Consider the following 27,396-nt stretch of genomic DNA (forward strand, 5'->3'; position numbering starts at 1 on the left):
TAGCACAGATAGTAGTGGAAATACTAGTAGTCTAAGTATAAGGAATAGTACTCGTTGTATTGGCCGTATTTCAGCAGTAGTATTATTTATCAAAGTAACAGGAATTTGGAGTTGTAGTAGTAGTACTGTAATACTAACAACCCAATGAGACAGAGTGGTTATGATTGCAGTACTTGAAGTAGTGTTAGTAGAAGTATCAAGGTAGACAAGATCTGGCCTGTACATGTACTAAATGTAGTAGTACTTTTAACACTATGTTTAGTTATGTTTAGTGATAGTATCTTTAGTCCTATTTTTGCGGTAGTTGGAGTAGTAGTAGTAGTAGTACGAGCAGTAGTGGTCATGTAGTCATGTACTGCGTTGCAGTACTCTTTGGATCCACTTGGAGGAGCTGTGGTGTTAAATACTGAGTGTATGTACTTATACTTTACTTTATCTGTGTTTGAGGTTATTGATCAGCAACAATTAAACAAATATGATTAATCACTTCATATAAATCAATATAATCAACAATATTAATCATAAAATATTAATCATGACTATTTATTTATCAGACATAGTAAAAGTATTACATTAATACATATATTTTACAGAATCTTCTCTGAAATTCCAATTTTATTAAACTAATTTGATGCATTTTGATTGTTGAATTATTTTCATATTTTGGTTTACAAATATATATATGTGTGTATATATATATATATGTGTATATATATATATGTGTATATATATATATGTGTATATATATATATATGTGTATATATATATATATATATATGTATATATATATATATATATGTGTGTATATATATATATATGTGTGTATATATATATATATATGTGTGTGTATATATATATATATGTGTGTATATATATATATATATGTGTGTATATATATATATATATGTGTGTATATATATATATATATGTGTGTATATATATATATATATGTGTGTATATATATATATATATATGTGTATATATATTCTAAAAATAAAGAAGAAAAGGAAAATTCAACAGAAATGTAAAGTATTGATGAGCTGAGTGAAGTCAGAATCATTAATCCACAATAACACCACGAAGGGCACTTTCAAAATAAACGCACTGCTTTAAAAACTGTTGGCAAGAATTTTTGTTTTACATGGAATTTCTGTCGTTTATCATAATATTATAGTATATTTCATATTTAAAATATTAGAATAGAATTGTCTGTAGTTCAGATTAAAGTCACAAACAGGAAGTGTTTGGACGTCTTCTCCTCTTTTGTGTTTTTATATTATTTATAACTATTTGTTTTAAAGGTGGATTTGGTAAATGTTGGAGCTCATTTTAATGACTCTACATCATCTATAATAATACACAATCATTTATTAGTTGATTAATACTCTGAATAAAGATAAATAAAGTACATTTACTCTGAAATGTAAAGTACGAGTACCTCAAAATCAAAGGTTTTACTTTCCAGCTTGGACAGTAGTATTTTTCAGTGTATTTGTACACTGACTGTGGTATTACTTAAGTAAGTATATCTGGACTCTTTTTTTTTTGTTTGTTTTGTTTCACTGTAGTTTTATTCTGAAGGCGCGCAGCGGAAACGTCACGGTTGGTTGTTTGTAACTTGACGTGTAGAGAAAGAGGAGAAGAAGAAGAAGAGGAGGAGGAGGACAGACGGACCGGAAAGAAAGAAAAGAAATGTGGAATAACTCGCGTGCTGCGCGCGTGACACCCTGAGGAATATTTCCGCTCGTGGAGGATACATTTTATGTTTTTCATTTTTTTGTGGATTAGATCCCGCTGCTGCTTCCTGTCGGGACAACACACACACACACACACACACACACACACACACACACACAGTTCAACCCGGTCGTGGACGGCGCGTGCGTATGTGCACGTGACTTTGCGCGCGTGTCCAAGTGTGTGTTTCCAGCGGCTCGCTCCGGACGACCTGTTTGTGACCCGTAGTGTTTGTGCTGCGCGCGGCTCTCACACCAGACTCTATTCATTGTTGTTTTTATTTAGGAGGAAATCCGTGTGTGTGTGTGTGTGCGCACGTGCGCGTCCACGTCCACGACCCCCCCGTTTCTTCATTCGCACGCGGCTGATCAATGAGGATTTATTTACTTCAGCGCGAGAGGAGAAGGTGTAAATATTTGGGATTTAGTTTGTTTTGACCGGATGTTAAATAAAAAATAATCAAAGTGAAACAATACAACTCTGGAGTTTAGTCCACAGAAGAAAAGGTGAGTTTAAAATATATTATTATTATTATTATTATTACTACTATTACTACTACTAATATTAATATTATTAATATTAATACAATTTATATTAATATTGTTGTTAATATACTTTTTTGAATTTGCTTATTTTTTATCTTTTATATATTAAAACAATAACAATTTATTGTAAAATTATTATTGTTTAGGCCAATTTGCAAGCTTAACAATACTAGTATTAAGTAAATATAATACTTTGTTTCCACTTTGTTGAACATTTAATTTTATGACGAATACAGTTTCATGTTTTGACTGAACTTTAACTTTATTTCATTTGTTTTATATTTCCAGGTTCAGACATTTAAACCGAGTTCAGTGTCTCTAGAGGACACAAGGACATGAGGACACAAGGAAATGAGGACATGAGTACAACACTAACCTGCTGCTTCCTGTGAGGTCTGAGTATATTAATAATAATAAAGTAACTTATCTTCACGTAAACATCCAAAAACTGGAAAAATGGAAAAAATGTTAACGTATACCTTTCAAAATAAGAGTCTCAGCTACAGCTCTAGTCAAGATGACTTTATCTTTCTCCAGCTGTGTTTTTATTTTGAAATCCAGTCTAATCACTTCCTGTTCTCCGTCGCTGTCTTTTATCAACATATACATAAGTATACATATACACACATACACACGTATACATATATACATATACATACGTATACATATACACATATATACGCATACATATACACATATACATACGTATACATATATATAAGTATACATATACACACGTATACATATATACATATACATACGTATACACATACACATACATACGTATACATAAACATACGTATACATATACACACGTATACATACGTATACATATACATACATATACATACATACATATACATACGTATATACATATACATACGTATACATATACATACAGTGGGTACGGAAAGTATTCAGACCCCTTTAAATTTTTCACTCTTTGTTTCATTGCAGCCATTTGCTAAAATCAAAAAAGTTAATTTTATTTCTCATTAATGTACACTCAGCACCCCATCTTGACAGAAAAAAACAGAAATGTAGAAGTTTTTGCAAATTTATTAAAAAAGAAACTGAAATATCACATGGTCATAAGTATTCAGACCCTTTGCTCAGTATTGAGTAGAAGCACCCTTTTGAGCTAGTACAGCCATGAGTCTTCTTGGGAATGATGCAACAAGTTTTTCACACCTGGATTTGGGGATCCTCTGCCATTCTTCCTTGCAGATCCTCTCCAGTTCCGTCAGGATAATACATGTAGAGATAATACATGTTATTCTCTTAGTGTCCACTAGAGGCATCACTACTGTATTATAGAGACAATACATGTTATTCTCTTAGTGTCCACTAGAGGCATCACTACTGTATTATAGAGATAATACATGTTATTCTCTTAGTGTCCACTAGAGGCATCACTACTGTATTATAGAAATAATACATGTTATTCTCTTAGTGTCCACTAGAGGCATCACTACTGTATTATAGAGATAATACATGTTATTCTCTTAGTGTCCACTAGAGGCATCACTACTGTATTATAGAAATAATACATGTTATTCTCTTAGTGTCCACTAGAGGCATCACTGCTGTATTATAGAGATAATACATGTTTATTTCACAGGTTTATTTTATAACTAAACATCAGATTTTACAAACTCTTCATATGCTTCTGTGTACAAATCTTAATTTACAAACAAACTAAAGCTGTCGGATGAATGTTGTGAAGTAGAAATACTCAAGTATACTGAGATAAAAGTACCTCAAATGTGTACTTTGGTTACATTCCACCGCTGATGGAAACCGCATAAATTTCCCAGCAAGCCGATCCAGCTGAGTGTGTGTGTGTGTGTGTGTGGTTTGATGGATGATCATGGCCACACACCACACACCACACACACACCTGTCCTTCAAATAGTCTGGCGATAAGAGCCGTTATTGAAATCCCAGCTCCCTAACAGCCATCAATCACTCTGTGTGTGTGTGTGTGTGTGTGTGTCTGTGTGTGTGTGTCTGCTGGATTATTCCTTCCTCGGGAAACGAGGCGACGTGCCTTATCAGTCCTCCGGCTGCGTGATAAAACACGTTGAGCCTTGTAACATCACTGTGTGTGTGTGTGTGCGCGTGTGTGTGTGTGTTTGTATAGCTGAAATTATTGCAAGCCACACACCACTTTCTTTCCAATTTTAACATTGAAAAACAGTTTTTCCTTCTTTGTTGTTGTTTTTACTCACAATATTTGTGTAAATTGAAACCATTTTAATTCATTTTCGTAAAATTAATTTCTTGATATATAAAACCAAACGTCCACAGACATGAATGTGAAAACACCAAACCAGCGTTTCAAACTAAGAGCTTTAAAAGAAATTTCTATTTTCCATCATATCTTCTCTCCACTAAAACCGTTGTGGTAACACTTTATAATAACTACACACTATGAAGCATTAGTTAAGTTTGAGTAAACACTTAATTCATCATTTATAAAGCATTGTTCCTACATTAATAATTCATTAGTATGCAGTTCATAACAACAGTTATACATGTTTTATTCTTGATTGATAAGCTCGTCTATTATGTGTTTCATAATTGTGTTTTCATACTTTATAAATGATGGATTCCCCATTTGTAAATGAAGTATTATATATTTTACAAACCAATTATTAAGGAGTTGTAGATGATTAATAAGATAGTTTATAAAGTGTTAGTAAATGATGAATAACTTATTTAGATGTACATTATTCATGCATTTATATATATATAATGGTTAGGGACTATGTTAATATATGCTTTATAAACGCATATTAATACTGCAATTCATGATTAATTCATGATTTATTAAGGTAGTTACTACTCGTTAGTAAAGTGTTTTAAGTGTTTACTCATACTTAACTAATGCTTCATAGTGTGTAGTTATTATAAAGTGTTACCACTGTTGTTTTTAAAAAAGTGGTTAAATGGCGAGAAAATCATCATCTTTTAGTTTTTAATTATTGAGTACTCAACCTTTAACGAGACGCTCTGAAACAGAGTTTAAAATGTAAAGTGTCACACCACCATATTTCAGTTTAAAGAAATCTATTTTAAAATGTCCTTTATTTCTTTTACAGAGTGAGACGTCAGTGTTTCAGTACGATTTAATAAAATCTTCGTCTCATATGGTTTTTCAGTTCATCTTCAGACATGGCGGAGTGAACGGCGTTCTCTTGGCAGACGGTCAGGTCTGAAGCAGAACCCCGCGGGCTCACAGCATGGTGAGGTCAACGGTCAACTTCAAGTCTAGTGTTTCCTCGTACAAGTTACAGTGTTTGAGGTTGTAGCTCGGGCACCATCCAAAATACCCACAAATCCAAAAATAGTTTGAAACTGAGCCACGAAACGTAACTCAACGCAACGTAACTCCACGAAACGTAGCGCCACGAAACGTAACTCAACGTAGCGCCACGAAACGTAACTCAACGCAACGTAACTCCACGAAACGTAACTCAACGTAACTCAACGTAACTCCACGAAACGTAGCCCCACGAGACGTAGCCCCACGAGACGTAGCCCCACGAGACGTAACTCAACACCACGAAACGTAGCGCCACGAGATGTAACGGTTACAGTTATTTTGTTTTCTCTTTTTAAAAAGTAATTGTAGAAAACATTGAAAAAAACAAAAAAAAACTGCTATTCACTGCTTTTCCATTAATTCCCAAAAATCCAACTTTAATTTTCCTTCAGCCACATTTCGTTTTCTTTTCTTTTTTTGGTACCTTGTAAAGCCGAGCGAGTGAAGGATCTTTCTGCTCGCTCCACATCTCAGGCGGAAACCCAGCTGTCTGGATAATTTCCTAATGGCCCTGCGGCTGATAGCCAATCAGAGATGGTTCACGACGCCGTGTGACAGGAAATTCAATTAGGCTGTTCTTTTTTTGCCTTCAGTATTGCTCTCCCATAGTCTCGCTCTCTTACTGCTGTGCTTTCCCTTTGTCTCTCGCCCTCTCTTTGTTTATCTCACGCCTCCCCTCTTTTCTCTCTTTTATTTCCTGGATCTGTCGAGGGAGAGAGAAAGAGTAGCTCGCAGCGTCATATGTCATCCAGGAATACAAAATAAAGAAAAGAAAAGGCTTCTCTTATTTTTCTCCATGAAAGGAAAAATGAAATCACATCCTGTATTGGAGATCATTTTCATTCCTGTTTGTCCGTGAAAGGCCATGTAACACTCAACGGTTTATTTCAGAGATTTTACTGAACTAAATCCACACGGCAGAGACAGTGTCTAACACTTTTTCCTGTCAAAGAGGAAGAAATCCTTCAATAAAATGAAGAAAATGTGCTTGTTGATCGAGCAAACGTCAATACTTTTGGTATAAATGAATGCAAAGTATTCAAAATGTTTTAACTACTTTAAATCAGAAAGCAGTTTCTGCTGTAATGAACATGGACATGTATCCTACTTGGGAATACCGTTATCCTCCAGTTTGGTTTCTTATTTTGACTCTCCATGTTGCAGGTGGATGCCAGCGCATCTTACAGGATGAACCCGCTAGCTGCCCTCAGCATCGACCGCAACGCTCTGGTGGGAGAAAACTACCGCCCCCACGCAGGAATCTTCTATCCCGGCATTCATCCTCTCTCTGCCGAAAAGCCCCAGGAGGCCGGCGTTTCTCTCCCGCTTGGCTATGACCTCCTCTACAAACCAGGTGTGACCCTGTTGGATGGCCAGAAATCTGCGAATGGATATGTTGGACTTTATAAGAGCCCACAACCAGGGTTGCAGAAACCCCTGGTTGTTCCTGGTGCAGGAGGAGACGGTCTGGGGCTGGACCGCCGAGTCTTATCCAACGACAAGCAGTCAGAACTGGGTCTGAACGGTGCTGGCGGCTTCCTGAGATTGCCCTGGGTCAGCCCTTATGCTGATGTAACAATGTACCCCTTCCTGGACATGGCGTACAAGGCCTCCTTCCTGTCCCAGCCATTGCCCTTCCTCCACCAGCAACTGGCATACCAATCTCTATGTGCTGCTGGGGCAGGAAGCAGCACACCTGGGGAGGACAGACTTTTCTACCTGCCTCATTATGGCCCGGCCCATATCTCCTCCCCGCTGGGCCCTCTGATCAGGATCCCTACTGCAACTCCGTCTCCTGCCATCCTGTCACCGCTGCCCCACTGCCAGGACAAGGCCTTACAAGGCCTCGGTCCTCAGGTGCATCAGGAACCCTCTGCCTTCAGCACCAGTCCACAGATCCACCAGGAGCCTCAAGCTGTTCATCATACGGAGCGACAACATGGCAGCAGTAGCAGTGGCGCAAAGTCCAGTCAACCTACTTCCACCAAGAACACGATGAGCAGCAGCAGCAGTGGTGGAAGTAGTGGTGGCCCTGTTAGCAGTTCAGCTAACACTGCTGCCTTAGAGTCACCCCCAGTTACCCATCCCCCACGCTCAGTTCCTCAAACCCTCAACAACACCACTACAGACCTCCAGAAGTCCCTTTACAGAAGGACCTCCTCATCCTCAACCTCACTATCAGTGTATCACCCCTTTTACATGGCCACTTCAGGCAGCAACAAAACCAAAGATTCCAGCTCAGACCGCAGTACTGCAGAGATTTCACCTGCAAAGACATCACTGGACAAAGCTGTACCTCAAAAGTCTGCCAAAACCCCCAGGGACAAAGCGTTGAATCTGTCTGCCAAAGAGTTGGAAGAATTCTCAAATGGATTCCCATCTAAATTAGATGCTCTGGCCAAGTTAGGGTATTTGCCACCATCTCATTACCAGAACCCACCCGTTACCACGTCAGCAAAGACTCCAGATCGTCCTGAAGTTATCAGCACTGTGCCCTCCCCTTGGGTTGTTCCTGGTCCTTCCTCAGCTGTCAGCTCTGCACAGCACAACAGAGGCTCCCAAATTATGAAAAACAAGAGTATAGACAATAGTTCTCAAAACTCACCTGGCTCCAAGACAGTTGAGGTCACCAGTATCCCCAGCCCTGCCTCAGCGGGACGACCGTCTGCATCATCTCCCTCCCTAAAGGCCAAAATGGAATGGCCACGAGTCCCTGCTAGTGATTTGGAGAATCCAAAGTGGAAAGGAGAGACTGGGAAACATACTACAACCCCTGCTAAGCCAGAAGCTCCAGAGAGCCAACCTCATCCTCAACAACAACAGCAATCTCGTGTGGGAAATGGAAACTCCTCCGGTCCAATCTATGGTGACTCCTACCTCCCTCCTGGTTTAGGTTACACTAACCGCTACATCCCATACTCGGTTGCTGAGAATATGTCCTTGCAACGCATGGCCATACCAGGCAAAGGGCCCGTCTATACCCACCCAGCTTTGCTTAGCAACAGCAGCTTTTACCCAGCTTGCATTGCACCAAAACATGGATTTCCATATGGGGTACATCCAAACCAGGGTGACTTCATGACATACCAGAATTCCCGAGGGATGGCCCCTCCACCTGTTTCCTCCCACGCAGGTCTTGACCAAATTGAGAACCAGGACAAAACCTGGAACGTAGAACCGTACAGGAACCAGGAAAAGCCGGATGCTGATTGCTCCCAAAAGAGTGACATTGAGAGAGACAAGTCCACAAACCAAACCATAAAGGCTTCAGGCAAAAGCCTCACTTCTACCAGAGAGGATGTGATTTGTATTGACCTGGTGCGTGATGAGGAAGATGATGAATTGAACACTAATAAGCACAGCTCCTTATCTACCATAAGAGAAGATTCCTCTAAGCATGGCGGTAACCACATCCAAGAAAGTGAGCCTCCAAAATCCTCCCACAGCCAGGCTGGAGAGCAGAGGCAAGACTTACTACCCGACACCTCCCAACCACAACCCCCTCATCACAAGACTTCTTTACCTCCTCTTCCCAGTGAGGAGACCCCAGAAGAGATCCCGGAAATAGAGGAGCCACTTAGTCCATTCCCAGACATCCCAGAGGAGCAGACGATGCGCTGTGCCCGAACTTCTCCACAGCAATTTTCTAGAAAATGTAAAACTGGAGCCTCTGGTGGTGACTTGATAACTGGTGTCATTGGTGGTCGGACTAATGGAGTTGAGAGCGCTAGCAATGAAGTTAAGTCAGAGTCCTCAGCCAATCAAAATGTAAGCCCTCAGCAAAGCCCTTCCAAAGATGGGAACTCATTGGATCCTTGTGACAACAACAATTCCAGCAACATCATGGGAGCAGTGTGTGCAGTCACCTGTCCGAAGAGTCCGGCTTATGGGGGCAGCTGTCATCCAGACAGTCCAGTCTGCAGCAGTAAGGGACCAGCAAGTAGAGATTTTAGTCCCCAGGTCCCAGCATGCAGGAGTTTTAATCCCAGGGTTATGAATACCAGGGCCCCACTGTGTGTTTACAACAACCCAAGAACGCCCCCATGTAGCAGTGGAGATGTAAACGGAAGCTTTGTGGGCCCATGTTGCAGAAATCTGGCTCCGAGGGCTCCGACTTGTGAACCCAGAATATTCAGCAGCCCAACTCATGGAAGATGCAACCCTTTGTCTCCGAACTCTGGGAACATCAATTCCAGATTTACAAATTGCGAAAACCGCAATCCTGTGCGCCCAGTTTGTGGAAACATCAGGGCTCCTGCATGCGGAAAGAACCGCTTTAGTTGTGGACATAGCCTCTCTATAGGCCAGTCTTTTGGAAATAACCAAACCTGTGCACATAGCAATCCCAGGGTCCTCACATGTGGAAACAGTTTTCCTCGGAGCCCAACCTGTCGGCATCTTTCACCTGGAAATCCTACCAATGGAGGCTTGATTCAAGAACCGCTGGTTAACAAAGACCTAAAGTGCGACGAGGCAGAGCCCAAAAGAGAGAGCTGCGGAGACGAAAAGGACGACATCCAGGATGGCTTGGATCCCCTGGAAGACGAGGATGAGGACTCTTGCTGCGGCAAGGGCCGACAGTCCGGCCTCACCAAACGCATCGCCAACTCGTCCGGCTACGTGGGCGACCGGATCAAATGCGTGACCACGGAGCTCTACGCCGACTCCAGCAAGCTGAGCAGAGAGCAGAAAGCACTTCAGGTAAGATCCACCTCTACATGTATTCTCTTTTTTCTTTCTTCATCCCTTCGTTTGTCGATGAAACGGTGATACTCTGGTGAGACGGGCAAATCTAGTTCTTGTCATACTGTGACCTCAACATTGTAGTGGTTCCTTTTGGTTCCCTTCAGAATTATAGTCTTTAGTCCGACAAAGAGTAAAGAAAAAAGAAAAAGTTACACATCATCTTTGGCTTTTCCTGTTTTTTGGGGGGCAGGATTGTAAGAATCAAGTGTTTTGACATAGTTTCAGCAGATGTTTCCAGCACTAAAGTCAAAGGATATGATCCCTCACCGGCTTCCCAAGACCAAATTCTGTTTGGTGGAGATTGAAGAAGGTGCTTGGAAGTTGGAGAAGGTGTAAAAAGGTTGTGATTGGAGGAGTGCAACACAATGTTTGTATTCTGAGGAGGGTTTCCAGGAGTTTGGTGGTGGTATCAGAGTAGTCCAGTATCCTGAGGGTTTAGGATGATATCAGATGTTTTTAAAAACCCTACAATCCACAACCAGCGCCGAACTTCAGTGTCAACGCAGGAAGTAGTGGGTCGTTGATGGAGGTTAATACATGTTCACCCTTTTTATGAACCCTAAACATGATCGTTCTCTAATCTAAGAAGTCATTTCTCAACTATAAAATATTGGAGTTGTCCCATATACTGAAGATGTTTGATGAATCCGGGTGTTTTGCCAAATGGGAACTTGATCCTAAATGAAAAGCAGCTATCAGACAGTGTAATTATACTACTTATAGCCGTAATAAAGTAATATAATATAATATATATGTCGGTAATATCATTACATTTAATATGTCAAGTAACGAGATACCACCTGAAATTACGTGTTTATTGTGTTTATTGTGTTTACTGCAAATTAGTGACGTGAATGCATGAATGAAACTGGAACCAGACTCCATCTAACAGCAGCTCTTCGTAAAGTAACTCATAACTATCAAATCACAGTAAATGTAGTGCAGATGTAGTGAATAATCCTCAGGTATAAGGAGGTGTTACGAGGAGATTCGCCTTCTCTTTCACTTCCTCCGTCACTACTTTTTTTTTTCTCGGCTTGTTTCTCCGTCCACGAGTGTTTTGGGGTCGTGCTGAGTTCGGGTTAGGATAACGCACCGGATGTATGTGGCCTCAGGCGACTCTTATCCTGCTGGTTTCTCCCCCCAAAGATAAAGAAAACGAACTGTCTTTACGTATTCATCTTGTCTTCTTCTCTCCTGTTTTTCTTTCATCTCTCTCAACGTTTTGCTCTATTTTTGTTTCTCTGCCTCTCTGTTTGCCGCTTCCTTCTCTTCACCTCCTCGTTCCCTCGGGATCCCTCCTTCAACTCAAATTTAATCTCCCCTCCTCCTCCTCGTCCTCCTCCATCACCAACGGAGGAGGATAGAGAGTAGTTATTTTAATGGGATCCTCCTCTTATAGAAGCTGGTTTGTGTTTGAACAAGAAAAACTAAATAATGAACTACATTTCCCATCAAACGGCTTCTCTTTGTGTTGAGAATTGGACCAAAACAAAACGAGTCAAGCATTCAGTGGCATCCATCTCAGAGAATATGCAGTCTTTCTTTCGTAAAGTTGTGAGCTTTTTTCTTGTAAATTTACGGCTTTAATCTTAAAGAATCGTAAATGATTTCCTTTTCTTGTGATGTTAACCCCCCCCCCCCCCCCCAGCTCTGTAATTATTTGTATTGTTTACCTACAATGACACTAATACACTGTTGTATTAACACATCAATCTTGGGTAAATGTCACATTTTAGAATCGACAGTAGTTTGTATGCTTTGCTTGTGGTTTGCATTGTTAATGGATCCAGACAGGTTTCTAGAAAATTGGACGTCTTAGTATTTAAATATTGGAGTCTTGTTGTGATATAATGTCCAGAGATGATCAGGGGAAGACGTCGTTGTTGTTGGTGAGACAGCAGATATTTATTCCCCTTATTGAAAACATCAGCTGTGTTGTGTATGAGTCATCTCTCTCAGCTGTCAGGCTGTTAATTCCCTCTGGAAGTCTTTGAGCTCGGTCATTCGTGTTTCCTCGGGGGGGTGATGAGGCCAGCCGTCAGATGAATTTGCAGATCGTTTTACGGGCCATTAATTTTTTTAATGGGTTTGTGGTTCGGGGCAAAGTGAGGTGAGCGAGGAAATACTGGCCTGTCAGCGTGCGCACTGGGGGCCGGTTACCAACGTTTACGAGGTTTGGTTGAACACCCTGGGATGTTCGTGTCCGTCTTTTTCAGTTTAAGAAACATCAGACAGGAAGAGCTGAGTTTTATTTCTCCCTTTAAAGCAGCTTCGGGTCACAAACAGCTGCTGTTATGATGCTGATGTGGACCAAAAACGGAACAAACCCCCCAAATATCAACCAGAGATGTTGCAGATATTTGGTCAAAGACTAAAGTTTTGGACACACGTGGCAACCTTCAGTTCCAAAAAAGTGAAGCCTGTCAAGGGCTGCAGGAACGGTCGCCTAAAGATGTCCTATTTAGTGTTCGGATGTACTTAGCTCCACTCTCTTGTGTTACTTCTGATTGCAAAAAAAAGATGGTGAGGGTCAGAAACCAAGATGGTGAGGGTCAGAAACCAAGATGGCGACGGCCAGAAACCAAGATGGCGACGGCCAGAAACCAAGATGGCGACGTCTGTTATTGGACAATTTTCTGGCAAAGCTTCTTTTGGTATTATTTCCTAAAGGAGGCACATTTCCCTTTTCCCAGTTGTGAATAATGAGTTAAGATGGAAGTAAAGCGCACAGTAAAGGGAGGCTGTTGACACACCTGTGTGAGGAGCTGATTGGTTGATTGAAGTTTGAATGTAAAGTAAATGTTTTCCGTCTCTGATGTTTTTATCGTCCCTCTCTCAGCGGGCGATGCTGCGCTTCTCTGAGCTCGAGCTGAAGGAGAAGGAGGGAGGAAGAGAGGAAGAGGAAGAAGGGTGGACAGAGGAGACGGAGCTGGCAGACGGCCAGAGGGGAGACAGAGGGAGGGAGGAGGAGGAGGAGGAGGAGGAGGAGGAGGAGGAGGAGGAGGAGGAGGAGGAGGAGGAGGAGGGAGGAAGAGGGAGGAGGAAGAAATCCCTCTGCAGCCGCCGCCGAGGCACCGAGAGGTAAGAAGACTCCCAGAGAGCTCTGCAGGACGACGTGCACACACACACACACACACACACACACACACACACAGATATTAAAACACACACTTTTTGTTCACACAGTTGAACTCTTGATGCACTTCGCTGACTTTAAGCCGAACGAACCGCTGCCTTCATTACACACACACTAACACACACACACACACCTTTCCTCTTGGTTTCTCAGTGTGAAACCAGGGCTGGAATGTATGGAAGTTAATTAATGCCAAAGCATAATGTTATTATATAATTAATAATGTTAATGTATTAACAGTAATGTTAATTATGTTAATGCTTCAGTAATAATGTTGAAGTTTGGACTCAACAAAGTGTCACTTTGGGTAATTTTGACATAGTTTCTCACAATTATTTTCACTATTTTTACAAACCAAACAGATAATTAGTGGCTAAATGGAGAAAATAATCCATAATTAGTTTAATTAAAAAGTTGGTGTATAGAGAATAAATGAGACCTCCATCACATTAACACATGAAACTCTGCAGTTTTCCTCCCCGTCCTGCCGCTGTTCCACCGCGCCGACGACCACCCCGTCGGCTCAGAGGAGCAGAAGAAGAAGAGCAGAGAAGAAGGAGGAGGAGGAGGAGATGTGCAGGAGGAGAAGAAGAAAGAGGAGAGGAGTTTTATCTCACAACAACAACAACAACAGCGGTTTCTGTCCAGAGGCCTGTTCCAGGGACGCGTCTCCACGACGACCACTACGCTGGCACCCGGAGGTTCTAGTCCTGACGCGGCGACAATGAACCGGAGGAGTCTCTTCAGCCTGGAGCCGTTCCACCAGAGCAGCATCAGCAGCAGGAGGAGAGGGAGGGCGGAGGAGGAGAGGGAGGAGGAGACGAGGGAGGAGGAGACCATGGGGAACCCCAACAAGAAAACCAAGTTCACCGGCGGTAAGAGTCCCTTAGAACTTATAGAAATAATCAATAAAATCATCAGAACAATTCTTTATAATACTAATACAGATACATAATACTTGTATCAATCATAATGGTTTATTGACCTTTTAGCTTCAGTTGTACACATTTTAGGGCATTTGAAGGTACTCCGGTGTTCCACAGGGTTCTTTACTGGGTCCCCTAGAGTTCCTTCTAAAGACCCGTTAAACTGTTCTCCGTCACAGACTCGACCCCGGAGGACGTGAGGAGGCTGAAGGTCTGCATTGAGCTCAACGGCCTCCGACTCAACAAGCCCCGCCTCCCCGGGGAGCTCGGCCAATGGCTGCCCTCCGGCAGGGTGAGGTCAGAGGTCAACGGAGGCTGGCGTGACCCCGCGTCTGTGAGGAGGGACGACAACCCGAGAGGTGAAGTAATAGATTACTACATGTTGTTTTAAACGGCTGCTTCTATCATTTAAAACTGAAAGGAAACCCGTTACCATGGTAACGTAAGATGTATCGTTTTTCTGTGACATAATCAAACTCATCATACATCAACTTACCCGATGTCAATAAAACATCTGGAGTCTGAATGATTCTGTTTAATCTGTTAGAATATTTATCAACAGAGAGGAGAACATCGTCAGCGTAACGGCTGATTCATATTTCATGTTTCTCTAATCTAAATTTATCTCAGTTATTATTTGGGCTAAAAACAATAAAATGTGTGGTAGACACTGTCCAACGTTGGCGTCTTTGGTTATAAGACAAAAGTATGATAATTTATTTCTCAACAAAATTGCGCTTTAAAATAAGGAATTCATAAACACGGTAATTTAAGAAAAGAAACGCCGTCGCACTTGAACACAGCATTAGAGTGGCGGAAGGGGGCGTGGCCAGGAATCCAAAGATTACAATGATGTCACTCTTCACACACACCTCCGCTACGTGTGAATCCAGTCGTGTTTCAAACATCTGTGTGTCTCTCTTTGTCCTCCCCTCCCCCATCATCTGCTACCTCACTCGCCCGCCTGCTGCTCCACTCAGCCTTATTGTTCCCCCTCTCTCTCTCTCTCTCTCTCTCTCTCTTATTATCTAACTCGTCCCCTGCTGAAGGACGGGCAGCAGCTCATTTGTTGGCTAAGACGAAGGCCGTGCACGTACGTGCACACGCACGCATTTCTGAAAAAAGAGGGACGAAGCTGCATTAAGAGTTTCTGGAGTTCTTTGTGGAACATTAAACTATTTAGTGCTGCAGTTTGAGTCTCATATGAGTCTCTTATGAAGTCAAAGCTTCATGTGTTAAAGCTGCATTCTCTCTAATGTCCACCAGGGGGCGACTCCTCTGGTTGTATAGAAGTCTATGAGAAAATGACTCTACTTCTCTCTTGATTTATTACCTCAGTAAACATTGTAAACATGAGTTTATGGTCTCAATCTCTAGTTTCAAGTCTTCTTCAATACAGCATGATGTTCATTTAGTACATTATGGTCCATTTAAAGTCAAACAGACCATAAAGCAGGGGATGCTTTAGGGCGGGGCTACACAGTGATTACGTCTGTGTACGTCTGCGTATACGTCTCTATACGGCGTCTCTACGTCACTCCTCCTCAGTCCAGATATGGTCACTTCCTGTTCACTGGTTGATGAAAAAACAAGATGGCGACACAAGGCTTCAACGTATAACTGGTATGTAAAGCATTGCTCGTGCAAATAAAACTTTATTTTGTTTTCTTACAGTTTTCCACATGGCCCCGCCCACCTGTCTTACTCATCTCGCCCGACAACCTTCCCCCGCATCCTTCGCCTCCCTCGCCTCCTCCCGCATCCAGGACAAGCACCAGAAGCTGAGGGAGAGCCGCAGGGTCTCCAGTTTCCTCCCTTCCTTACCTCCTCTTCCTTCCTCCTTATCCTTGCCACCTGACCGCCATCCCTTCCGCTGCCATGACGACGACCTCAACAAGCCGAAGGGCAAGCGTCCCTGCAAGCTGAAGCACACGGGAGGAGAGACGGGGGGGGAGGAGGAGGGAGACGAGGGAGGTAGCAGCGACGACACAAGTGGAAAGGTTAGTGAGGAGCGCTTGTTTTTCGCCATTTAGCTTGATAGCATGAAAACGGGTCCAAGTTAAAACATCTACAAGACAGAGACAAGTCCAAGTTAAAACGACACCGAGACGAGTCCACGTTAAAACGTCGACAAGACGGAGACAAGTCCAAGTTAAAACGACACCGAGACGAGTCCACGTTAAAACCTTAACAACAACGAGACGAGTCCAAGTTAAAACGTTAACGACAACGAGACGAGTCCACGTTAAAACCTTAACGAGACGAGTCCAAGTTAAAACGTTAACAACAACGAGACGAGTCCAAGTTAAAACATTAACAACAACGAGACGAGTCCAAGTTAAAACATTAACAACAACGAGACGAGTCCAAGTTAAAACATTAACAACAACGAGACGAGTCCACGTTAAAACGTTAACAACAACGAGACGAGTCCACGTTAAAACCTTAACGAGACGAGTCCAAGTTAAAACCTTAACAACAACGAGACGAGTCCAAGTTAAAACCTTAACAATGAGACGAGTCCAAGTTAAAACGTTAACAACAACGAGACGAGTCCACGTTAAAACGTTAACAACAACGAGACGAGTCCACGTTAAAACCTTAACAACAACGAGACGAGTCCAAGTTAAAACCTTAACAACAACGAGACGAGTCCACGTTAAAATGTCAAGACATTTCGTTCTTTCGTCTTTTTTTTGTCTCAAACACATTTTTATAAGAAACCACAATCGGTTCTTCTTCTGCTGTTCTCCTGTCTTTCTTCTTCTCTCTCTTGTTAATCGTTGCAATTATCGTCCTGATTGGAGCTCGGTGGGAAAGCTCTGCAGGGACGATGTGTGTGTGTTACTGTGTGTGTGTTTGTGTGTGTGTGTGTGTGTGTGTGTGTGTAATTCAATTCACTGCAGATTAAAGTGAATGAGAGAGAGAGAGAGAGAGAGAGAGAGAGCGGGCGGGCAGGCGAACGAGGGAGGGAGTGATTGAAGGTTATGGAGGAAGAATAATATTCTCCACATGTGTGTGTGTGTTCTGGTGTGTGTGTGTGTGTGTGGCGGTGGCTTGTGCCGTTTTGACAGCTGCTGCGCTGGAGATTTCCTCAGGGCAGCGAGGACAGACACACACACACCAGAACACACACACTCTCTCTCTTTTTTGCTCGACCCTCCTCCTCCTTGTTTGCGCTAGAAAAAACACACACACCAGAACACACCCACACACACACATTACACACACACACACCTCCAGGGCAAAGCTCGCATCCCGTTTGCCGATGCGTGGCGGCGAGCGGCTTCGTTTCACAGACGCCTGCGCGCACACATTACACACACACACACATTACACACACACACACACACACACTGTCTGGCTGCTCAGCGGCGGAGGCTGTTGCCGTGGCGTCGGCAGCTTTTCATCCGTCTCTGATTTCTGATTCAGAGACGAATGAAAACTGGATTATTTTCATTTTATAAATTTGCCTCGATTTAAATACAACTAATCAAAATTCAAGGCTACAAATATACAGATAAAAACTCCAGAGAATGAACGTATTTCTTTATTAAAATACGTTCTAAATCCAAATCCAAATCCAAATCTAAACGGCGTTTTGTAACATTACAGTTTATTTTATAAATCTGGAAGGTTCACCTTCTGCCTCAGAGCCACTGAGCAAGGCACTGCTGAGAAATGTGGGGACAAATGTAACAAACATGCACCATCAAACAAAACTCTGTCCTCGTCGCCTATGTCTTGTCCTCGTCTCCTCCGTCCTGTCCTCGTTTCCTCCGTCCTGTCCTCATCTTTGCCAATGTCCTGTCCTCGTCGACGTCTTCTTCGTCCTGTCCTCGCCTCCTACGTCCTATCCTCGTCGTTGTCTCCGTCTTGTCCTTGTCGTTGTCTCCGTCTTGTCCTCGTCATTGTCTCCATCTTGTCCTCGTCATTGTCTCCGTCTTCTCGATGTCTACATCCTGTCCTCGTCTCCTCCGTCCTGTCCTAGTCTTTGCCTATGTCCTGTCCTCGCCTCCGAAGTCCTATCCTCGTCGTTGTCTCCGTCTTGTCCTTGTCATTGTCTCCGTCTTCTCGATGTCTACATCCTGTCCTCGTCTCCTCCGTCCTGTCCTCGTCTTTGCCTATGTCTTGTCCTTGTCTTCTACGTCCTGTCCTCGTCTCCTCCGTCCTGTCCTCGTCTTTGCCTATGTCCTGTCCTCGTCGATGTCTTGTTGATGTCTACGTCTTGTCGTTGTCTTCTTCGTCCTGTCCTCACCTCCTTTGTCCTATCCTCGTCGTTGCCTACGTCCTGTCCTTGTCTATGTCTTGTGGTCTACCTCCTGTCCCCCTAACAAAAGACAAATATAGAGTCTGTGCTTAGGAACAGATTTATTCATAAAGAAAACAACAGAGGACCTAGAGTGGAGCCCTGTGGAACTCCTTAAGGTTCCTTAAAGGACTTAAAGGTCCTGATCCTGCTTCTTCTTCTACGTTAGAGTCAAAGTCGGGAAACAACGACGAGCTCGAGGAAACGAGAGAGAGAGAGAATCCTCGTTGGTTTCTCCCTCATTCTGTTTTTACTTTAAGACAAATCCTCCTCCTCCTCTTCCTGAGCTTTCTGCCATCAGCCTCGGGCTTCCCACACACACACACACACACACTCTCTCACACATACACACTGACAGAGTCGTGAGAGCAGAGGTGGTGACAGCGCTATTTTCGACTGAGCCTAGAAAACTGTGTGTGTGTGTGTGTGTGTGTGTGTGTGTGTGTGTGTGTTTAAGAGAAAACATCTGACAGTGATAAATGTAGAAACACAGCGAGCGCCTGTGTGTGTTTTTTGTGTGTGTGTAATAAAAACAATCCTCGAGCTCATGCTCACCACTTTAAATGTCTCTTTCCTCTCTCACACACAAACTCTCTCACACACACACACACACACACACACACACAGGTGTCCCCCATCGCTCGCCCCACACCCCCCGAAGTCCGCCGGCTCATTGTGAACAAGAACGCCGGAGAGACGCTGCTGCAGCGCGCCGCCAGCCTGGGATACGAGGTAACGCTAGACAAGCGCACCCATACTTCCTGGAGGGTTCTTCTCAGGATAGAATGAGGGTTCTTCTCAGGATAAAATGAGGGTTCTTCTCATGATAGAATGAGGTTCTTCTCAGGATAGAATGAGGGTTATTCTCAAGATAGAATGAGGGTTCTTCTCAGGATAGAATGAGGGTTATTCTCAAGATAAAATGAGGGTTTTTCTCGGGGTAAAATGAGGGTTCTTCTCAAGATAGAATGAGGGTTCTTCTCAGGATAGAATGAGGGTTCTTCTCAGGATAGAATGAGGGTTCTTCTCAAGACAAATGAGGGTTCTTCTCAAGATAAAATCAGGGTTCTTCTCAGGATAGAATGAGGGTTCTTCTCAGGGTAAAATGAGGGTTCTTCTCAGGGTAAAATGAGGGTTCTTCTCAAGACAAATGAGGGTTCTTCTCAGGATAGAATGAGGGTTCTTCTCAGGGTAAAATGAGGGTTCTTCTCAAGACAAATGAGGGTTCTCCTCAGGGTAATATGAGGGTTCCTCTCAAGATACAATTAGGGTTATTCTAGGCCTTGCAATCCTCCAACAAAGGAAATGATGCACCGAACAGATTGCTGCCTTAAGATGTCGTCTGTGGTTGTAGTTTCGGCTCAGTGGGTCAGCAGTAAATATTCAGATGTAGCTCGTAGCATCCTAGTTAGCTGCTTTGTTCCTCAGTACTTTCTCTGGTTTTGGTCTCATTGGCGGTCCACTTGTCCTCTCGTGTCCAGGAGGTGGTGCTGTACTGTCTGGAGCAGCGGATCTGTGATGTCAACCACCGAGACAACGCCGGGTACTGTGCCCTGCACGAGGCCTGCGCCCGCGGCTGGATGGAGATCGTACGCCACCTGGTGGAGAACGGAGCCGACGTCAACTGCGGCGCTCAGGACGGGACCAGGTATGAGTTGGTTTATGACTGCTTCAGTTTACTGGATATAATAAGTCTAATGTGAAATGTGGGTTTTACCTTTGTAACGACCGTTAAGATGTAGTATTTGCTGAAGCAGCAGTAAGAGGGATTCTCTTGGATCTGGATTTGCTTTTTTTGCACATTCAAGGTTTGTTTTAATCAGTAAAATGATGACTGAAGTGTGTGAAAGGCAGTTATATTTTTATTTAGACGGGGGGGCTACTGTATAGATAACTGCATCATCTGCATATCGACGAATCTTCACTCGCCAAATGGTGATATAATATCTATATATATCCATATATATCTATCCATATATACATATTATATATAGTATATATATATATATATATATATACTATATATAACATAGTACATTTGTAACCTCACTTTTAACAGGTGAAATGCTGATAATATTCAGAGAGAAAACACTTGAATATTATCTGAGATCATGAATTATACATGTGCGTGAAAAATAAATCTGAAATTCTCTGAGATTAAAGTCAAAAATGTACAAGATGTTGAACACAGAGTGCAAAATATACTGTATATTAATTAAAACGAGTATTTAGTTAGAATATGAAAGAAAACGTCTTTATGTATCTTTTAGGACCTTTGTCTCGCTTATTTCCATATTAACACGACTTTAGAAGCTACCACGTAATGTTTTTACCTGCAATACTCCGTCGTACATAACAGCACGATAGTGTGTCCTTTATTAAATATCATATACATTACATTTTCAGGCCACTGCACGACGCCGTGGAGAACGACCACGTGGAGGTGGTGCGCCTCCTGCTGGCCTGCGGCGCCGACCCGACCCTCACCTCGTATTCTGGACGAGGACCAATCAACATGACCCACAGCGCTGCCATGGAAACTTTCCTGGAGGGTAAGGGGGGGTTTAATTGGTTTAATTACCAATTAAACTGGTAATTTATAGACAATTTATTGATTAAAAGATTAAATCTCTCATTAAAAAAAGAATTTAGAGATTATCATTCGTTGATGTTGTATTTTTTTCTTTATTTGTAATTGGAGTGGCAGCTTTATTCTGATAAGAAATCAATAACTCAAATAAATTAAAGAATCTGATAAAAACTAATATTAATATTTTTAACATGAGGGCATTAACATTTTTAAAAAGTTATAATCCTTCAAACTAACATTAGATGTATGACACATTTAGCGTTTACAATTAAAAAACACTAACAGTTACCACCATTCGTGTTAGCATGCTAACATGCTAACATTAGAAAAAATGGGGAGAGGAAAAAAAACAATATATAAATAAAAGATTAAATAAAAACGGTTTTAGTGCGACCGAGGAGTCGACGAGAAGGAAAGCGAAGCTGCCACTGCGTCAGTGTGTGTGTGTGTGCGCGTGCGTGTGTGCGTGCGTGCACTCGGCAGCCTGTCTGATTACCATTCCCTGCCTGTATTTGTTCTCCCCCGTCTCTCTCTTTTTACCCCCGCTTTCTCTCTCTCCGGAGGGGTTTAATGAGGCTTGGCTGTTGAATCCCAGAACAGCTTACTGCCACACACACACACACACACACACACACACACACTCCTGCCAGCATCCGTCTACTCAGCGCCAGGCGCCGCGGCGACAAGCCGGCACCGACTGAGCACAAACACTCATCGTCTTCTGTGTGTGTGTGTCCCTTTTGTTTCCTCGTCTCGCCGCCGTCGTCCTCTCTGATTGGTCGGCTCTCTGATCGACCGCTAACACTCCATCCCTCTTCTTCTGCAGACTATCTGTCCGACCTCCAGGGAAGGTCGGAGGGCGATCCGGGAATCTGTTGGGAGTTTTACGGCAGCTCTGTGTGCGGTTAGTTTACACACAAACACACACGCGACACTGGGAATGCTGGGAAAGGATCGATGGTTGAGGATTAAAGGAAGTAGGATTTGAGAGCCCACAACCAAAGACAAAGGTTAGAGGCAGTAAATATGTTTTAACTGGTCCTGAGAGAACGAGGGACACACGAGGAAAGAGACAATCATGACTAAAAGGAATAACTCTCAACCAGTTAGTATCCAAATAACTACCTCTAAACCAGTTAGCATCCAAAGAACTACCACTAAACCAGTTAGCATCCAAAGAACTACCACTATACCAGTTATGATCCAAAGAACTACCACTAAACCAGTTAGGATCCAAAGAACTACCTCTAAACCAGTTAGGATCCAAAGGGCTACCTCTAAACCAGTTAGGATCCAAAGAACTACCGCTAAACCAGTTAGGATCCAAATAACTACCACTAAACCAGTTAGGATCCAAAGAACTACCACTAAACCAGTTAGGATCCAAAGAACTACCTCTAAACCAGTTAGGATCCAAAGGGCTACCTCTAAACCAGTTAGGATCCAAAGAACTACCGCTAAACCAGTTAGCATCCAAAGAACTACCGCTAAACCAGTTAGGATCCAAAGAACTACCACTAAACCAATTAGGATCCAAAGAACTACCTCTAAACCAGTTAGGATCCAAAGGGCTACCTCTAAACCAGTTAGGATCCAAAGAACTACCTCTAAACCAGTTAGGATCCAAAGGGCTACCTCTAAACCAGTTAGGATCCAAAGAACTACCTCTAAACCAGTTAGGATCCAAAGAACTACCTCTAAACCAGTTAAGATCCAAAGAACTACCACTAAACCAGTTAGGATCCAAAGGACTACCTCTAAACCAGTTAGGATCCAAAGAACTACCGCTAAACCAGTTAGGATCCAAATAACTACCACTAAACCAGTTAGGATCCAAAGGACTACATCTAAACCAGTTAGGATCCAAAGAACTACCGCTAAACCAGTTAGGATCCAAAGAACTACCTCTAAACCAGTTAGGATCCAAAGGACTACTTCTAAACCAGTTAGGATCCAAAGAACTACCTTTAAACCACTTAGGATCCAAATACCTACCTCTAAACCACTTAGGATCCAAATAACTGATCAAGACTAAGGAGCTATGGCTAGACCAGTTAGGACTAAAGGACATTGTCTTCCATCAATAACGATCATCCTGATGTTTTGTGTTCTCAGAACCGTCCAGCGAGGTCGGACTGTTTAACGTTCTTGCTGACCCTCCGGGTCCAGAGGAGGAAGAGGAAGATGAAGAGGAGGAAGAGGATGAGGAGCAAAGAGCCCGGAGAGAGGTGTTTGAGTTTGAGCTGTCTGACCGACCACTGCTGCCCTGCTACAACATCCAGGTGTCTCTGTCCCAGAGGTGAGTTCAGAATACTGTCCACCAGGGGCGACTCCTCTGGTTGTATAGAAGTCTATGAGAAAATGACTCTACTTCTCTCTTGATTTATTACCTCAGTAAACATTGTAAACATAAGTTTATGGTCTCAATCTCTAGTTTCAAGTCTTCTTCAATACAGCATGATGTTCATTTTGTAAATGATGGTCCATTTAGAGTCAAAGAGACCATAAAGCAGGGGATGCTTTAGGGCGGGGCTACACAGTGATTGACAGGTCTCTACCAGAGACGTACAGTCGGGGCCATAAGTATTTGGACTGTGACACAATTTTTCGAATTTTGCCTCTTTACACAACTCCAATGGATTTTAAACTAATCAGTCAACAAGTGGATGAAGTGAAGACTTTCAGCTTTAATTCATTGTCTAAAACTAAAAATCACAACAACCGTTTAGGAATTACAGCCACTTCTACACAGTCATCACATGTTCAGAGGCTCAAAAGTAATTCGACAAACTAACATAATTGTGAATAGAATCATTATTTTTAATACTTGGAGGAAAATCCTTTGCAGTCAATGATTGCCTGAAGTCTGGCACCATAAACATCACCAAACACTGAGTTTCCTCGCTTGAGATGCTTTGACAGACCTTTCACTGCAGCCTCCTTCAGCTGCTGATGTTTGTGGGTCTTTCTGCCTTCAGTTTTATATTCAGTGAGTGAAAAGCTGCTCACTTGGGTTGAGATCAGGTCACTGACTTGGCCATTGAAGAATATTCCATTCCTTTGCCTTGAGAAGCTCTTGTGTTGTGTTCACAGTATGTTTTAGGTCGTTATTCATCTGCACTGTGAGGCGCCGTCCAATCAGTTTTGCAGCATTAGGCTGAATCTGAGCAGATAGTTTAAACACCTCAGAACTCATCCTGCTGCTTCTATCAGCTGTGACATCACCAACCAGTTCCATTGGCAGCCACACATGTTTATGTCATACTGCCTCCACCATGTTAGACAGATGATGTGGAATGCTTTGGATCATGAGCCGTTCCTTTCCTTCTCCACACTCTTCTTCTCCATCATTCTGGTACAAGTTCATCTTGGTTTCATCTCTCCAAAGAATCTGTTTCCAAAACTGGTCAGTCTTTGTCAGATGTTTTCTGTTAAAGTCTAATTGGTCTTCCTGTTCTTCAGGGTTACCAGAGGTTCTCACCTTGTTGTGAACCCTCTGTATCTAGATTCATGAAGGTCTCTTGATTGTAGACTTTAACAATGACACGCCTACATCCTCCAGAGTCTTCTTGACTTCAGTAGATGTTATGAAGGGTTTTTCTTCACCAAGGTACACCAATTATTTTAACCTAATAATGGCCTCCTTCGCTTGCATCCAAGGACCAGCTACCAACTGCAAATATAGTCTTCAACCACATGTTGACTGATTAGTTTCAAATCCATTGGGGTTGTGTAAATAAGCAAAATTAGAAAACTTGTCACAGTCCAAATACTTATGGCCCTGACTGTATATACGCCGTCTCTACGTCACTCCTCCTCAGTCCTAATATGGTCACTTCCTGTTCACTGGTTGCAAAAAAACCAAGATGGCGACGCCCAAAACGTTGAACTGGAGGCTTCAAAACGTCCACAAACCAAAGAGAGACGTCACCACGACGACGTCCACTTCTGTGGTTGTATACCGTCTCTTAAGGTGGTCTGACCTTTTTAAGGTGGACCAGCTATTCTCTTTAATGTGACAAAAGTTTTTTATTTTAGTTGTTTCTTTGAACTCCTTTTGGTTCTGGACCACATGAACACGACTCCAGCTGTGAAATCAGCTTTGTTATAACAACTTATTATCTAATTAAAATAACACACACACACACACACACACACACACACACACAGGCACACCAATTAAGGTGGTATAAAGGGACGGAGGGAAAAAGATCCTCCGGGAGAGAGAGAGATAAAGACGGGACAGACGGAGAGGTCGTTAACGAGGATTGCATCGCCGTGGCGACGCGGCTAATTGGCTTCCACTTCGTCTCCCCCCCCCCTCCTCCCCATCGTGTCTGATGTCGTATTAATGGGTCCTCCCGGGTACGAGGCCACCGGGCTCCGACACACTCTCTCGCGCTTTTCATTCGCTTGTTTAACATTCCAACAGCAACATGTGTGTGTGTGTGTGTGTGTGTGTGTGTGTGTATGTGTGTGTGTGTGTGGGTGGCGGTGGCTTGTGTTAAGCTTCATTTGCCCTTGACACACACACACACACACACACGTTGTGAATCAATAGCAGCCCCTTGGCTGCAGCCGGAGACATAAAAGAGAAGCCGCCTCTCCGTCTTCCCTCTCGTGACATTTATGGGAAAACAAATTCAGCTTTAATTCAACTTTTCGTTTGTAATCGAACACAAATGCAATTTATAAAACTCTGACATTTAGTTTGAAATTCTTCTCTGTAAAAACGCTCTTTCTCCGTCTCCTCCTCCAGACCCAGGAACTGGCTCCTCCTCTCCGACGTCCTGGGTCGTCTCCGGATGACGTCTCGGTCTTTCCGGCGTCTCTTCCCTCAGCTCAACGTTCGGTCTGTCGGCGAGGACGAGTTCTACCGGCAGGCCCGCCGGTCGCAGCTCCTCACGGGTCCGGACGAGTGGGAGCTGGCCTCCTTCAGACCGGACGTCAGGGACCCCCTGGAGCTGGTCGAGGCCACTCCGGAGCTCGCCGGCATGCTCGGCTCTTCTCTGGAGTTCGTGCACAGTCGTTGGGACTCGCTGGAGGCGTCTCCGCCGCCGGCGGGGCAACGTTTCCCACCGTTATTACCGCCAGAAGCCAGATCTGCAGAGTCTGGACTGAGTATTAAGAATCTGGGATGTTCGGAAACCAACATGAACGCTAGGATGTGGGAACATCCAGGAAGTAGAAACACTGCGGTTCCTCTTCCTGCAAAGCCAAACGTGACAGTGACCGCTAGCATGTGGGAGCCGCAAAGACAGCAAAGTAAGAACGGTTGGATCCCAAATTCTGCTAATTCGGACTCTAAGATGGACTCTAGGGAACAACAACAAGGAGCAAAGTCCGAGGCAGCGGTTTGTGCGAACACGTGGGAACCACAGCGACTAAGAAGCAGGAGCTCGGACACCAAAGTGGACCCACAGAACCCTGCTAATCCTGCAACCGGCACCGCAGATGCTAACGCATGGAAGCGACCGAACCAAGGGCGACCGACCAGCGGGGTTTCGGACTCTACGAACCGAGGCACTTTGGTCAATGCCCCTGTTTGTGAGACGCAACGTCTACGAAGTAAAACCGCTGGGATCACGAGCCCTGTTAGCGTCCCGGCTACGGACGCTAATGCGTGGGAACGCCAGGGAGTAAAGAGGGCGGGGGGCACCACCACCACCAGCAGCACTGACGCCCACGGAGGCAAGACCGTAAAGATGGACGCCGCCTGGCAGAGGAACCTGGGCAACCTCAGAGTCCACATCAGGGACCTGGGGTTGAAAGTTGGGGGGGGAACCATCCAGAGAGACACAAAGAAAGACCCGGGGAAGGCTGCCGGGAAGGGGGTCCGGGTCAAATCCAGGTCATGACGGTGTAACCAGGGGAGTCCAGAAACCAGTTCAGTAAACACCGTGACGGTGTCGTGTGCTACGTGTAAACTGTGAATATGCGTCCAGATGTCACTGTTGTTAAAATGAGTTCTTTGTAAATGGAGTCTGGTGTAAATACGACGTTTGTTACCTTTTGTTTGTCATTTTGTATTCAGGTCACCGAACTATTTATTGTCCAATAAATGTAAAGAACACGT

The 27,396-nt window shown here is 43.4% G+C and overlaps 1 protein-coding gene across 1 annotated transcript; it reads left to right on the plus strand.

Annotated features, from left to right (window-relative positions):
* The first annotated feature begins 1,552 nt into the window (after window positions 1–1,552).
* LOC142953085 (BCL-6 corepressor-like) lies at window positions 1,553–27,396 on the plus strand. Its single transcript, XM_076095154.1, has 15 exons — window positions 1,553–2,243; window positions 2,571–2,675; window positions 5,447–5,530; window positions 6,775–10,311; window positions 13,199–13,315; window positions 13,386–13,440; window positions 13,966–14,370; window positions 14,601–14,780; window positions 16,096–16,421; window positions 19,358–19,462; window positions 20,212–20,378; window positions 21,137–21,282; window positions 22,147–22,224; window positions 23,436–23,619; window positions 26,080–27,396. Exons 3-15 carry the CDS (start codon window positions 5,528–5,530, stop codon window positions 27,176–27,178), a joined length of 6,402 nt encoding a protein of 2,133 aa, XP_075951269.1. The 5' UTR covers window positions 1,553–2,243; window positions 2,571–2,675; window positions 5,447–5,527; the 3' UTR covers window positions 27,179–27,396.

Source organism: Anarhichas minor, unplaced genomic scaffold (genome assembly GCF_050575085.1).
Source record: "Anarhichas minor isolate MPS153535 unplaced genomic scaffold, ASM5057508v1 ptg000018l, whole genome shotgun sequence".
In the NCBI taxonomy this organism is placed as follows: domain Eukaryota; kingdom Metazoa; phylum Chordata; class Actinopteri; order Perciformes; family Anarhichadidae; genus Anarhichas; species Anarhichas minor.